The sequence below is a fragment of the Galeopterus variegatus genome, unplaced genomic scaffold, assembly GCF_000696425.1.
Source record: "Galeopterus variegatus unplaced genomic scaffold, G_variegatus-3.0.2 Scaffold1478, whole genome shotgun sequence".
Lineage (NCBI taxonomy): Eukaryota > Metazoa > Chordata > Mammalia > Dermoptera > Cynocephalidae > Galeopterus > Galeopterus variegatus.
Window position 1 is genome coordinate 221,970 of NW_007727589.1, and position 16,149 is coordinate 238,118.

Below are 16,149 nucleotides of genomic sequence, written 5' to 3' on the forward strand. Positions count from 1 at the left end.
GTTGGTTCCAAAAACCTAATGAGAAATAGGTTATATATTTTCGTTTGGAACAACTTCATAGGTGATACTGTGTATTTCATATTAGGAGGTACAAGTGACTGCCACACTATTAGTGCTAATAACGTGATCACTGGTGCGGCACTCCAGCTAATGTCAGAATCCTGCTGACGTAGCCAATTGTAGTGCTCTTATCCTGTTCATGTGCCAGTTGTCTAGCTACATGACCATGCTAGTTGTTATGCTCTTTTACCTGCCAGTAATCCTGCACTGACTGGGACAATTGTTGAGCTAGGGCTGGGTCTGGAGCTCACAGACCCCTCAAGCCCATTGTCCAGACTGGGTCACAAACCCTTCACATGCCAGACTGGGTCCCCAGGCCCAACATAGGCCAGGCTGAGTCACCAGACCCCACACACGCAGGTCTATGAGCTAAGTAACTGGCCAAAAAGATCCCTGGAAGCCGTAGGTTGGAAAGCATGGCCAGGTGTGGTGGATGCCCGAGGCAGATGCCCGCCAGCCTGCTTCACTAAAACTACTCTCTGAAGAACACAAGAATAGCAAGAAAACTAAAAATATATATTGGTGTGCATGTGCACTAACTCCACACACACGCACGCACACGCACAATTTGCTTACAAAGGATGTGCTGAACCACACCCAGCCGGACCTGAGGTGAGGGTCCTGACCAAACCATTCTATTTTCCAAACAACTTGATTAAGATGGTGTCAGCCAGGCCTCCCAGTGCTAATAAATTTGATCACTGATTAGGAGGGTGTCAGCCAGGTTTCCACAAATTGTTAAAGAAAAAGAGTGCATTTTTTTTCTTTAACAATTTATGGAATGATTATTTGGTGCATATGAATGTCCTTTTCCCAATGGTTCATCTAATGGTGTTAGCTTCTATTAATGAGCCTTGTTTAAATCATTCTTTCACTGGAGGATGCAAATTGGTAATTTTTAAATTTTGTGATTCCTTTTACATTTATTAACTAACATTCCTCTGTAAAGAAGAGCTTTCCACCATGAATGGGGTATGCTATATATTTTCTTACAGTTCATATCAGTACAACATGTTTAGTATCAAGTATCTAAAATATCAGCCTTAGACTGTGGAACTGAATTGTAGATCAGTCATAATTTTTATTTTGTATATACTCTTTAAAACATTTTGATGTATATTGAAATTGGAAGTGGAGCATGGATGAGAGTTAAAGCAGAGTTTCAAAATGGTGAATAAATATAACAGGTTTGGTAAAAAGAGATGTCAACAAGTCACTGGCAATATCTGCAAATATTTGTAGATCTAAAAAGGATTTATTAACAGCAGGCCCTAAAAGAGTTTACCTTATGGTTTTTTGTTTTTGTTTTTGTTTTTGTTTTCCCAAAAAGCTAACAATGTGCACAGTCAATGTGGATAAATACTTAGACCTGTCAAGAAATAAATGAATACCAGTAATTTGGACTCTCACCCTGTTGCTCCAACTTTGATAATCTCTCATCTCCACATTACAGCATTCAAGGCCCTTTGTAATTTGGGCTCAGTTTCTTATCTAACCCACTCCCCCATCTCTCCTTCATGTGTTTTGCTCATTGCATCTCCCGTAAATGCACAAGGCCATGTCTACCTTTCCACCTTTGTCTGTCCTGTTTCCCTCACCAAAGACACTCTCTTCTTCCCTCTCCTTGAGTCCCAGTCTGCCCATTTTTCAAGCCCAGCTCAAATCCCACTCCCTCTGGGAAACCCCTTCTTCTCCGACCTTTCCAGATAACATTTTCTACCTCTGTCATATCTATGGTATTTCTAATTGGCTTTTGTAAGTAAATGTCATCTTCACACTGTTGAGGATCCGTGAGGACATGACTATCCATGACCAAAAACTAAAAAGCTCTTTTCACATGATATTGCCGGGCTTTTGCATTTCCCTTTGATAATATTTCTGAAAGTTACTAACAGATATGAAACTATTGTCAAACAGGGCTGTCTCCTTTGTATAGCTTTCTTTGCCTTCTCATCTCATGTCTATCAACCTACAAAAACAAATTTTCTTGTAAAAGTTGAGGCTAGAATTGAGGATCACTCACCATCTATTCTTTGAAAATACTATGAAGGTCTAATTCTTTTACTATGATGAACAGAAAGTGGGGAAAAAAGTGGGCATAAAGTAATCTGGCGTTTAAATATCATAATGAAAAGAAAGCGTATTTTATTTTCCTTAGGTTGAATCTTTTTGTTTCTTCTGTTAACAGTTTAAACACTGTTTTAAATGGAAAAAAACAATGATATTTTGTGCTTCTTAAAGATTTTTTTAGAAAATTTTCATCCCACCCAATAAGACATTGCTTAAAATTTTTTTAAATACCTTTTCTCTCGATCTCCTTAATAAGAGCCTTTGTATTTATGCAGTTCTTGTCATCTGAGGATCTTGGAGCTTTGGCTGATTTTTTTTTTTTTTACCAGACAGTGATAACAAAAATGTTACACGTTTTGTTTTCTGTCTCTGCAGAAGCAGGAGGTAAAAAATTGCGGAGTACTGTCCAGAGAAGTACAGAAACAGGTCTGGCAGTGGAGATGAGGAACTGGATGACTCGACAGGCAAGCCGGGAATCTACAGATGGCAGCATGAACAGCTATAGCTCAGAAGGAAAGTGAGTGAGGCGCTGGGATGTGTGTCTCTTCCATGCCTTGCAGGAGACCATCTTCTTGGTCTTGGATCTTGGTGCTTCACAAAAGCAAACTCACATGCCCTAGAGCGCCATTTTAATATTCACTGCCTGATTTCCTGTGAAGAGAACTTTGCTTACCTGCCACTGAGCAATGTGACATATCTGGCTTTTTATATCAAGAGAAATAGATTTGGAGATAAAGTGCTTTGCTTTAATGGCAAGATGCTAAAATGTGATGCTCACAATACATGCAAATAAAATATTTTGCCCTACCTTGTCATATATAAAAGCACAAAAATAATAAGCACTCATGCCACATTATATGAACAATGCTAATTTTTAAAATCTTTGTTCTAAATGTTATTACTAAAAAATATGGAATATTTTTACATACTTAGTTCCATGCAGTAACAACTATAGTTATTTAATATAACTTAATTATATTAAATGTGATAGCCAAAAAGAAGTGCCACCAAAAAAGTTGGTGAGCCTTTTCTTTATGTGGTTATGATGATTCCTGTGAATCAGCTGTCTCTGAGATATTTTTAAAGTATTTGTAAAGATTGTCGAGCCCTGTCACCAACAAATTAGCAGTAATTAGCAACTACAGATCTGTAAATGGGGCTGTAAAGGACATTAATAGAGGAAAGTGAGATTTACTGACCTCACTCTGTCATCACAATAGAAGCATTAAATGTTTGGACAATATATGTGCAGTAAGTTCACAAATGTGAGGCCATAGGAGCTGTTGGCATAGTATTAATATATGCTCTAAGAATAATTTGTCTAGCACAATTACATAAATACAAGAGATATGTGGTTTCTATATATATATAAATAGGTTATATGGGGTAGTTATGGAAACAGACTAAAACATTTGTACTACCTGAATATTTGAGAATTGAGGTGGGGGGAAGAAATAGAATTTATGTTCATCAAAGAAGTCTAAAAATAGATGAAATAAGTGAAAATAAGTGTGCACTGAGCATTGTCTAGCACTACGTTAGGTGCTGTTGTGAAAATGTTTAAACTATGGCTACTACTCCAGATGTTTATAGTCTTATTGGAGAAATGGAATGAATACTCATAAATTCATTTAACAAATAGTACCATACCTTCCTATGTTCCAGTCACTGTGCTATGGGTGGGGACATAGGTCATACAAGCGAGTCAATGTCAGTGGTTAAGATTATGGGGCTTTGGAATCATATATGTGTAGGTTCTCATCTGTTTTTGTTTTGTTTTGTTGTGTTGTGTTATGGAACCTTGGGCACGTTATTTAATTTCTCTAAGCTTTATTTAAATTAGTTGAGCTTAACAGGTATTTACTGAGTGCTTACAATATTCCAGGCATGGTTCTAATTGCTAGAGATACAGCAGTGAATAAAACAGATAAAAAAATAAAATAAAAAAATCTCTACCCCCATCAAGCTTACAGTCTAATAGAGAAGATAGACAATAAATAAGAAAAATTTTTAAAATTTGTGTGCAAGAAAATTTTGTAAAATATATAGTACATTGGGTAATATAAGTGCTAAGGAGAAAAACAAAGCAAGGCAGAGAGATGATAGAGGGTGGGGGTAGGGTTTTATGTAGGGTAGATAAGGAAAAGGATGCCTTTGAGTAAAGGTCTGAAGGAAGTTAATGAGTAGATGGGTATTTGAGGGAAGAACATTCCAGGCTGTAACAATGCTGAGGCCCTGAGGCAGGAGCTTACCTGTGGTCAGCAGTGAGAAGGGTAGCACGGTGGGCTAAGGGCAAGAGTGGTAACAGACTAGGGATCAAGGTATGGGGGGTGGGTTTCAACAGCTCATATGGTCTTCACATATTGTAAGAATTTTGCTTTTACTCTGAGTGGGATGAGAAATCATTGGAGGGTTTTGAGCAGAGGACTGACATGATCTGACTTCAGTTTTTGCAGAATGGTCTGACTGCTGTGAGGGTGGAGGGCAGAGCCAGCAAGGTCAGCAGCAAGGAGACCATTCAGAAGGCTGTTGCAGTCATAGAGAAGGTAGTTGTATCGGGCTTGGACCAGAGTGGTAGCATTAGTGAGGTCAAATTCTGGATGTGTTTTGACAGTATAGTAAATAAGATATATTGCTGCATTTGATGTGGATAATGACAGAGCATATTAGTTTGCTAGATCTGCCATAACAAGGTACTGCAGGCTGGGTGGCCTACACAGCAGAAATATATTTCTCACAGTTCTGAAGGCTAGAAGTCTAAGTCAAAGTGTCAGTAGGTCTGGTTTCTCCTGAGGCCTCTCTCCTTGGCTTGCAGATGGCCGCCTTCATCTTGGGTCCTCTTACAGCCTTTTCTCTGTGCATTCATACCACTTGTGTCTCTTTTTCTTCTTATAAGGACACCAGTCATATTGGGCTAGGGCCCCACCCTTATGACCTCATTTTATTTAACTGTATCTCTTTAAAGGCTCTGTCTCCAAATACAGTCACATTAGGGATTAGGGCTTCAGCATATGAATTTGGGGGAGACACACTCACTCAGTCCATAACAGAGATGAAGAAAGAAGGGTGATTCCAAAGTTGAGCAGTTGGAAGAGTGAAGTTGCTATTTATTGAGATAGAAATCCTCTGAGAGGACCAGAGTTTGGTTTTTTGTTTGTTTGTCTGTTTGTTTGGGGTGGGGGATGGGTGACCAGTTTTGCACAAGTTGAGTTTCAGGAACCTATTAGACTTCCAAGCAGATATGTGGACTAAGCAGTTGGAATACAGGTCTGTGACCCAAGGGAGAGATCCAAGCTGGAGATTTCAATCTAGTTAATAGCAGCATAGACAGTATTTAAAATCATGAGGTTAGTGCCGGCCCCGTGGCTCACTCAGGAGAGTATGGCGCTGGCAGTGCCGAGGCTGCGAGTTCGGATCCTATATAGGGATGGCCGGTGCGCTCACTGGCTGAGTGTGGTGCAGACCACACCGAGCCAAAGGTTGCGATCCCCTTACCTTACTGGTCAAAAAGCAAACAAACAAACAAACAAAACAAAAAAAAGTCATGAGGCTGAATGAGATCACCAAGAGAATTTAGACAAATAGAAAAGATAAGAGGTTAAAGGATCAAGCTTCAGTATTTAGTGGAGAACTAGCAAAGGATATTAAGGTGGAGTAGCAGAAAAGAGGAAATTCGGGAGACTAGAGACTCCAGGAAACAAAATGAAAAGTGTTTTAAGGAAGAGGGAGGGATCACTTGTGTCAGATGCTGCTCATCTGTTAGGTCAGGTAAGTGCTGAGTATTAATGGTTGGATTTACTTCTGCAGTCATTAGTTAACTTTCATCAGATAAATTATGATGGAGTGATGAAAATGGAAAACTGATTTGAGTTTCAAGAGAGAATTAGAGGAAGGAAATTGAAGACAGCACACAGAAACAACTTTTTCAAGGAGACTTGTGGTAGTAACTGGAGAGGGCAGTAAGGTCAGGACAGGGATTATTTTTCTAAGGTGGAAGAGATAACAACATGTTTATGTACTGATGGGAATGACTCAGAAGTGTTTCTTCTTCTATAAAACGGGATAAATAATAGAATCTATCTCATAGTGCAGCCAAAAGGATTAAATATGCTAAATATGGAATATGTGCTAAATGTGTACTGTATGTTATTCATAGAAACCACAGTCCCCACCCTCCAGACCAAGGAAGAGAAAGACATAATCAGAAGCGCAGTGTGAGAAGTGCTTCTGGTGGCATACATAGGCTACTTGAGAATATGGAGGAAGGACTGTGGGTTGTGGGATGGCGCATTGGGATTCAATAAAGATAAGTGGCAAAATAGTGGTACCAACTATCCCATCACATTAAAAAGGCTAGAAGGAAACTTAAGCTTGCCTGAAAGTAAATAGAGGTTGAGGCTTTAATCCCATGTTATTTTGCTTTCAGTCTGATTTTTCCTGGTGTTCGCTTGGCCTCTGATAGCCAGTTCAGTGATTTTCTGGATGGTCTTGGCCCTGCTCAGCTAGTGGGACGTCAGACTCTGGCTACCCCTGCAATGGGTAAGAATTTCTGTCACATGGTTTCATTGTTTTTCTTTTTAGATTATTGAAAAATAAGTTTTGTAAATTTCATAGACTCTTTAACAATATTATCAGCTGGAATAAAGAATCTTAGATTTTAACAATAAATTTTTAAATTTTTTTCTATTTTTTAAAGGAAGACATCATTGATAAAATTTTAAATATATTTGAATTTAAGAAAATATATGGGAAATAATGAAATGATGTTAAGCTAAGGTCTTTTGCACAAGCATTCTTCTTTTATAAAAGCATGCATTTATATATTAAGGCATGTTTGTTTTTCTCCACATACCATTAGGTGACATTCAGGTAGGAATGATGGACAAAAAGGGACAGTTGGAGGTGGAAATTATTCGGGCCCGTGGCCTTGTTGTAAAACCAGGTTCCAAGACACTGCCAGGTAAACACAGAAGAGATTTTTTTATTATTGTCAATAACCCATACTGTTTGTACTGAAAAACTTTGTTTTTGATTAGATTCTGAAAGCTTTATTTTTAGTTAATCAAGGATACTAATAGATGTGTCAATTTTCTGACTGGTTTGGGACTGTAGTAGTATGTATGTTTATCCTGAATGAGTGTTCGGTGAGGGTGATCCGGTGGGGATAATATAAGTTGTTAAGTGTTTCTAACATATGTTAGAAACCACTGCAAAATAAAAATCACCACATTTAGATAATTAATTTTGTTACAACATGTACATAAGAAGTTCTTTTTTCTTGTTAACTGATGTTTTGTGTTATTCTTCAGTTTATCTGGAGTGTCAAAATTCTCCTTAGGAATTCTTAGAGCTCTGAAATAAGAATAAAGATAGATGTAGGCCCCCAAAGTAGCGTAAGCCTACGTATGCTGGATATTCTAATTATAGGACTTTTATTTCCTGTACTACGTAAGGAAAGAGAGGCACTATGATAACTTTTTATGCTACCTATTTCATACTGAAATGTCATTACAATCTAGGTACTCGAAATGTAGAAAATTCCACAGTAACTCCAAATACATTGTGCAGTGGTTGTCTGATCAGATATATAAAACAATTGCTGAGGATTCTGAAACTTGGTTTCTAGCCTCAGCACCTCCACTGACTGACTTGTAATTTTGAATCTCTTAACTTCTCTATCCTTGCAGAAATTGTAGATTGTAATATATATTACCTATTGTACAACCTTGCAATGGCTATTAAGACATTTGTATTTGTAAAGGTCTTCGAGCTAGTCAACTCACTGTGCTATAAAGAATATCATGATTTGTGCATGCATGAAAATGGTTTTTATGAAGTGTCTGTCAGGTAAATTTTAAGCCATGGAATTCATAATGGGTTGCCTCTTCCCAGCTAATGTGAACATATCACATTAAACCCAACCCCTGTCTTATAACCACATTACCACCAATAAATAAATGCTTTTCAGTGATAAGTGATTCATGGGGATGGGTGAGTAAAACAGTATAGCATCAAGCATGTTTAATTAGGTTTAAGGATTGATAAGTTAAAGCCTGACTAAGACATCACTCTTGAATGTTGTTGGGGGCTAGAAGTATTTTACCTTATTTGATGCAATGTTTAAATCTGTGTAACCAGTTGATGGCAGAGTAATATTAAACTCAGAGGCTGAGTCTGAGTCAACATCCCCTAAAATTCTCTGAATGGATGTCAATTTTCCATTGTTTATCTAATGATTTTGATGTCATGTGGGAAGACCAGTGGCTTTTGACTGCTAGCTCTTTCCACCAAAGATTAAGCTGTTGAGGTTGTCATTCGTGGGTTGGGCATTCCATAGCCACAGCTTATCACTTATTCTCCTGTATATTTTCTTTCCCAAGCACCATATGTAAAGGTGTATCTGTTAGATAACGGAGTCTGCATAGCCAAAAAGAAAACAAAAGTGGCAAGAAAAACACTGGAACCCCTTTACCAACAGCTGTTATCCTTTGAAGAGAGTCCCCAAGGAAAGGTTTTACAGGTATTTGCTTGTTTATCCCTTACCCTAAAAAGTCTTTTCATGGAGTCAGACTTTGTGCCCCCAATTTTTTTATCACATTCTTTTCTGTTTCTCACAGTTGAAATTCTTTGGTAACTTCAAAGCAGTTGGGCCAGTGCTATAGAGCCATATACATTGTCATTTCCTTTAAAGTGAATTATAAACTTGCAACCCCCCATCACACATGAACTCCAGTCCCCCCGAACTGCTTATGATCTTAACACTTCAGTACAGTTTTCCTAATGTACCTTTGGATTCTTGTAATTAAAGACAACTACCCTATTAATCAAATACAATTATTTAACTTGATCTTTGAGGACAGAACATTAATTGAATGTATTTTAGTATTTTAATGTATTTTACAAGTTTTTTGTTATGTACATGAGTATACTGACTTTTCTTTTCATTTTGCCAACAGATCATTGTCTGGGGAGATTATGGCCGCATGGATCACAAATCCTTTATGGGAGTGGCTCAGATACTTTTAGATGAACTGGAACTATCCAATATGGTGATCGGATGGTTCAAACTTTTTCCCCCTTCCTCCTTAGTAGATCCAACATTGGCCCCTCTGACAAGAAGAGCTTCCCAGTCATCTCTGGAAAGTTCAACCGGACCTTCTTACTCTCGCTCATAGCAGCTGTAAAACTGTCCTCATGGCAACCAGCGTTACAAAAAAAATCACAGGTCGCAAACCCTGGTAACACTGCATGCTTAATGTCGTGTCTTCTGAGCCTGTTTCTAGGGATACAAAGCGATCCTGTGTTCTCAGAGGAAGTTGCACACATTGTGCCCTAAAGAAGGTCCTCAGGTGAAACAGCAGAGCTATGAAGAACTATCAGGTTTGAAGTTAAGTGACACTCGACTTTCGGTCCAATCTGAAGCCATGGATTAATCTCAAAGAATCAGTCAGTTTCATGCAACAAAAGCCCTTTTCAATGGCACCTTTATATTTTTATGGTTTCTTTTCCTTCATTTATCTGATCCCAAAGCCCTGTTAAAGCCACAGAAATGGAGCTATACAGCCATTAAGCCATGTGACAGGTCAAGAAGTGAAGTCCCAGGAAGCATCAGGTGAGAAGCAGGAGATCAAAAAAGTGGTCAGGAACAAAGCATTAGCCTCCCCGTGGATGGTGATCAGGAGCAGTTGGTCCAGCCCGCAGCGTGGCAGACTTCGTAGCTCCAGCAGGCATGTCATGTACTAATTCCAAGATGTGTTGGACTCTGAAAAACAAAATTCCGTGGCTACACTGTACTGAATGAAATTAAAGAAACTTTTTTTGCATGGACACAGATTAGCTGAATACTTAAATTATTTTCTTGGGGCTGCAACTTGCAAAAAAATAAAAATAAAAATCAGCCATTTTCAACAATTTATATTATTTTTAAAAATAAATTTCACTAGTGCATGGTTTTAAAAAGGGGAGAGAATGCAACAAGGTGATACAAAGACACACCATGTCTATTCTTTAATTATAGTCTGTGTTTTGGCAGACATTACAATGAAAATACTTTCTAGAAGATACTTAAAATTCTCTTTATGTGACAATAAGTATAATATATTCAATTTATTTCCATGTTAATTATACAAATCTTATGAAGTCTTATGTGCAAATTTTTCACATCTTTCTTCCTCTTCTCTATTTCACTTTTCTTCTTCTCCCTCTTTTAATCTTTTATTTTCTTTCTCCCTACCAGAGTGAACCTTAAACTAAAAAATTTCAAGTTTTCGATCATATCCTCTCTAATACCCCATGTTTAATTCAGAGCTATTAATGCTTCTGAATTGATGAATTTCTCAAGGGAAAAAAACTATTTAAGAGCTTTCTTTATTTCAAGCATGTTGAAAAGGATTTTGCAACATGGCTTGGGAGTACATTAAAGTAAGTCAGCATGTATTTGACAAAGAAGATATTTGAACTTTTGCAATTTACTGTACAGTGCATGGTAATTTTTTTCACCTTCAAAATTCAGTTTACAAGAGAATCCTAAAATCATGTGGCCATTATAATGTCTAATAAATTTGTTTTTAGCACCAGCATTATTGACACAGGGGTTAAAGTATTATTTGTAGAAGGTCTTAGGTTTTGTTTGTTTTTTAATTAGTTAAAGCAATTTCTTCAGCCAATTTCCATTTACTATGTGAATACAAACACTGCTAAAAATTTGGAGCCCTGAAACACAGGGCTGTTTATTAATTCATTTTTCTGTAGTAAAATTCAATTTTTCACAAATTATATTTCTAAAAAAATATAGTAAACATAAATTTCCAACAACAATTTTAAAGCTCCAATTTTTAGGTGACTCAAAGAAAGTCGATATGTCTATTAATAGTTCTTTGATGCCATCACCAAAAGTCTATGTGAAAATCCTCTAAAATCAAAACCCCTGCCTTTGATTTTTATGGACAGTTATTACCATTGGGTGGTGCTGCAAGGTCACATTTCTCTTAAGTTCCCCTATTTAGAGGACAAGCCACTGGTTAATCTAATAAAGCACCCATACTTTCTGTTTTTTTATGTACACTTTTTTTTTTTTTTTTTTTTTTTTTTTTTTTTTTTTTTTTTTTTAAAGGGAGTTTCAAAAGGAGGTTTCAAAAGGGAGGAGGAAAGTTCCAAGTGAAGTTGTCCTTTTCTCACAGAACACAAGAATCACAATCATTGTTTACTGATTACAACCTGGGAACAAAAATGTCTACGTGCAACCTGAAGAAGAAGCTTTGTGCTTCAGTTATTCTTAACCATATCTAAAAGGCTTATTCAAAATCAGCAGTTTATACATTAATTAATAAATCAGCAGTTCTTTTTTTTTTTTTTTTTGTCTTTTGTCTTTTTGTTCCGTGTCCGGCAACGGATCGCAACCCTCAGTGTTGCCCCCGTACCGGACCAGGGACCGGCAACGGGATTGCAAACCTCGGTGTTGCTCCCACGCCTCGCTCAGCCAGTGAGCGGGAGCCGGTCTGTATGTGGGATCCGAACCCTCGGGCGGCAGCGCCGCCGCGCCTCCTAAGCGGCGCACTATCCAGTGCGCCACTGGGCCGGCCCTTTTTATGTACACTTTGATAACACATTCTTATAGATTGACTTTAATTTCTTGCAATAGCTCATGAAATCCACATACATCCCATGTGTTTAAATTTAAGACCATACACAAAAATTATTTTCTTTGTTTGTTTTTTTAAGTTCAGTGCTGACCATTAAAAACCATCATGCTTGAAAGGGTGCAAAAGTTAAAATGAGTATCACTAAAAATGCCTTCTCCTTATGTGGTGCAATATGAAATACACCAAGACTGTGTCTTGAGATTGTGAGATCTGTGATGGACCCAGGTAAAGTTGTTAAAAGAACGAATAAAACATTAATGAAGTAATTTAGATACCTGTTTACCAGCAACAATTGATTTAATAGACCTATAGAGTCTATACTATCCCTTAGAATAATCATTTACCATTTTCCTGATACTAAAAGGCAGTCATATAATCTTTTGTGCATATTCCTATACAAATTATCTCTAATTTTAAGAAGAAGGACATGACTGTATGGAATATTTGTACATACTTGTCATTATGCAGTATTTATTTAAAAGTTGGTGTATTTTTTTTAATTTTCACATGTCTGCACCTCGACTTGTGGTTTAATCATGTAAATAGCATTACGCCAGTGACCGTTGCTGCCCTGTACATAGTATGTTTTAAAAGTAAAGGGAATTCCAGTTGGGGGAAAAAAAAAGGGCAGGTTAGTCCTATAATGAACACCAACTACTGTAAATCAAATTCATTCCGGTGATGGTATTTAACACCTTAAATAAAACATTTTCTTTACAGACATTGTATGCAGTGCTTTCTCTGACTTCTCCTCTCCCCACACATCCCCAATCCTGCTGCGGCTCATTCCCTGAGCTCACATATCATTTAAAGCAACAGAATCATCGCTTCCTACCTCTCGATTACATAAGTGGACTGCTTGTCTTAGCAAGTAGCCCTTAGTAATGCTTTTCTCTAAAGTGCCAGGGATTTCTGCTTGCATCATTAAAAGCTGCCGTTTCTTTAAAAGGTGGTTATTTCGGATTGAGGTGCTTTCTGACTAAGTCACTCAGCAAGCCACAGATTTTACGAGTAATATGAGTGAGATTTCTTAGTTAGTCACAGCCGTCACTGATAGCCGAGTCACAAGGAATCATTCGCAGGCTCTGCTATTCCCTATGGGACGGTGGCAGCTATTGGCTTCTTGCTTATATGCTTCTGAAGTGTCAGCTTTCATTTGGGGAGACACACATTGTAACCTAATATGTAACAGCCCATCCAGAGACTGGCTTGTGTTGCATGAGTATAAATGGGTGAGAGAGTTTCTCCATATCCTTCTAGAGCAGTTTCCCAAACTGGAAGAAAGAGAACCCCAGCAAAGTTCCCATGGGACGACTCCTCAGGCTCTAAGAAGAACTAGTTTGGATTCACATATAATTAGTAATCCAACTGAAATCTAAACCTAGCTCTCTCTCCTTCCTTGTAAATAACCATTTCCTCCATTTCCAAGGTCTGAATTCCATTCCAGTCTCCCATACCTATCCCATAATATTTTCCATTATTCAATATTTCTGTGTACAGCTGGGCCAACATGTTGTGCATCTGCAATTCAACCAACTGCAGATGGAAGATATTTGTAATTAAATTACATCTTGTACATACTTTTTTTTGTTTTTTGGTCATTATTTTCTAAACAATACAGTATAACAACTATTACATAACATTTATGTCACATTAGATATTATAAGTAATCTAGAGATGATTTAAAGTACATGGGAAGATTGTGTAGATAATCAAATTTTATATACATAGGTTACATGCCATTTTATATTAGGCACTTGAGCATGTGTAGATTTTGGTATGTGGGAAGTCCTGGAACCAGTCCCCCATAGATATGAGGGAACGACTGTCCTCTCTATTCTAGTGAGCTATTTCTTAGATGTTCGTATGCACCTATTGTAAAAATCCCCCTTGCCTTTTTTATATGTCCTCTCTTGAAAAGCCCTTCTACTTTCTCAAAAATGGTCCATGTTAGTCCCTTCTTGCAACTCCCAGCTCAGAACTAAGTTTTTTCAGCAGTTCTTGACTAAACCCTAACAACACGGTAGCCCTTGATGCCTCCACCTTCACTTTCCCAGGGACTCCAGATGCCAGGGCTCCACAAGCAACAATAAAAGACATGATGGTCACTCTTGCAGGGCCTATGATGGAATTAGGCAAGAAATTACCAAAGCTGTATGCCTGTTTGTTACTGACTTAACCTTTAACATTCTGTGCACATAAAACTCACGTGCTCTACATGTTTGTCTCCACTCACTGAGCTCATGGTGCCCTCAATGTCCTGCTGCCATTCTGGACTGAAGAAACACAAGTTCACACACCCACCTTTGGTTTGTAAAATAGGTATTAAGAAGTAGTATACAAGAGGAAATTTTTTAAATGAATGAACAAACAAATCTGTGCCACTCAAATTCTCCGTGTGGCTTGATTCAGGTCACTTAGTCTATCCAGCATCCATTTGGTCACCTGGGAAATGAGGAGTATGAGCTAGATACTCTTCTGTCATTAGATCAGCACTAACACGTAAGCTCCTTCTGGGCAGGGACCATATCTGTTTATTTCCCTCTTTTGTAGCCTCAGTGCCAAGAACAATGCTTGACACACAGATGCTCAATAAATATCTGCCAAATAAATGTTAATTTAGTTCTTATTTTTGAGGCACTACTCCAGGTATAGTAGTGAACAAAACAAACATGGCCCTGTCCTCATGGGACTCTCATTCTACTAAAGAAGACACATTGGGTAAGAAATTACATTAAAAAATGGCAGTGGGGGGCAGGAGTGCTGTAAAGAATATTCTAGGCAGAGAGAACAGCAGGTAAGAAATTGAGGGAAAGAAATCATGACTCTACCACATTTATTACCTCAATGTTTAAAACAGTGGTGAGCACGTAGAAGTACATGTGAGTGAATGAATGAATGAATGGATACACAAGTGAGTATAGATTTCTGCATTCTGCTTTCTTTCTGAACAACTGAGAGTTTTATTAAGAAGCTAGTTTTGGTTTATGCTTGATGTGAGATCTATTTGTAAATGAGATAATTGAGAAGAGCTAATCTTCTAAGTAATTATATTTAAAATGGTTCTCAGAATGCTACTCAGTTCAAATACGACAGAATTGTTAAATCTTTGAAAATAGGAGCCAAGGCCTGTGGTTCGGTACCCAGCTTCGCACCTAGCTAAGTGCTGAGCACCTTATGGGTGCCAAATACTCAACCTTAGTGAATATTTCTTTCAAGTTTTCTCAGAAAGATTACTGTCATCAACATGGAAGTTTCCTGAGTCTTGAAATTTGTCCATAATTTGCATACGTTTCACTCAAAAAGAATTTAAACTTATGATGTCCTTAACACCTTTTGAGGACCAGCTTCCTGTCATTTTGCCTTGGGGTAGGGGACACTATTTAGTATGCTTCTTTTTCTGCTTTATCCATATTATCCCCATGAGACTTGACATTTTCTAACTAACCGCATTCCCCTGACCCCAACTGATGGTGATAAAAGGGGTGCAGTCTCTTAAACTGGGTCAATCTGTACCCTTGTCTGTGAAGTTATTTTTTGTTTTATTTTGTTTTGCCTTAATACCAAAGAGGCAGTCCATCTCCAGTGACAGAAACCATTAGATTAAAAAATAATAATAATAAAAGGGTCCAGAACTGCCATTGGCTATGTTTTCTGATAAATGATGAAAGTTGTTTTATGGTAAGAGTGAATAAAGTCAACTAAGCCAAGTGGAGGTGAGAATTGAAGAGAGAGTCCTACAGGTTTCACATGGCTGGCTCCCTCCTTGCTCTTCCAAGGAAGTCCATCCATTCCCCCCATAGTTAGCCGGGGTTCCTGCTGCTGAGGTCACGAGTCCTAATAATACATTTGGCCAAGAACGAGCCTAATAGATTTGAGAATCTTGAAGGACTCACTGAGGTTACCTAGGACAATCTCAGAGAATTAAGCAAAGACTCAAGGAGCAGCTCCAACCTCTGAGTGGCAAGTGGATGGAGAAATAAATTTGGCGATGCCTCCCATTCCATAGTCTCTGTTAGACTCAACCTAAATTTCCTGTTCAGTATTTTATATTGCCTGGGGCTAGCACTATCTTCTGGAAATATGTACACAGCAAAGGGCTGATACCTCTTCTGCAAAATAATCCTTCAAATATATATATATATATTTATATATTTATATTTATATTTATATTATATATATAAAATATATATATATATATATATATTTTTTTTTTTTTTTGTCATTTTCGTGACCGGTAAGGGGATTGCAACACTTGGCTTGGTGTCGCCCGCACTGCGCTCAGCCAGTGAGCGCACCGGCCTGTATGTGGGATCCAACCCCTCGGTGGGAGCGCCGCCGCACTCCCAAGCGGCGCACTGTAGCAGTGCGCCAGCGG

At 38.0% G+C, this 16,149-nt stretch overlaps 1 protein-coding gene and 1 long non-coding RNA gene across 3 annotated transcripts in view; one reads left to right on the forward strand and one right to left on the reverse strand.

Moving 5' to 3' along the window:
- LOC103594093 (regulating synaptic membrane exocytosis protein 2-like) overlaps positions 1–10,038 on the forward strand; it is a 104,787-nt gene extending 94,749 nt beyond the window's left edge. For both annotated transcript variants that reach the window (XM_008577282.1, XM_008577283.1), the window contains exons 2-6: positions 2,506–2,647; positions 6,557–6,669; positions 6,989–7,090; positions 8,511–8,650; positions 9,087–10,038. In XM_008577282.1, the coding sequence (XP_008575504.1) occupies positions 2,506–2,647; positions 6,557–6,669; positions 6,989–7,090; positions 8,511–8,650; positions 9,087–9,305 (716 nt within the window). In that variant the 3' untranslated portion in view covers positions 9,306–10,038. The remainder of the gene's footprint in view (positions 1–2,505; positions 2,648–6,556; positions 6,670–6,988; positions 7,091–8,510; positions 8,651–9,086) is intronic.
- Positions 10,039–10,558: 520 nt separating this feature from the next.
- Positions 10,559–12,488, reverse strand: LOC103594094. Its single transcript, XR_550816.1, has 2 exons — positions 11,720–12,488; positions 10,559–11,188 (listed from the first exon to the last, which is right to left on the reverse strand). It is a non-coding gene; the product is annotated as an uncharacterized LOC103594094 (long non-coding RNA).
- Between the last annotated feature and the right edge of the window lie 3,661 nt (positions 12,489–16,149).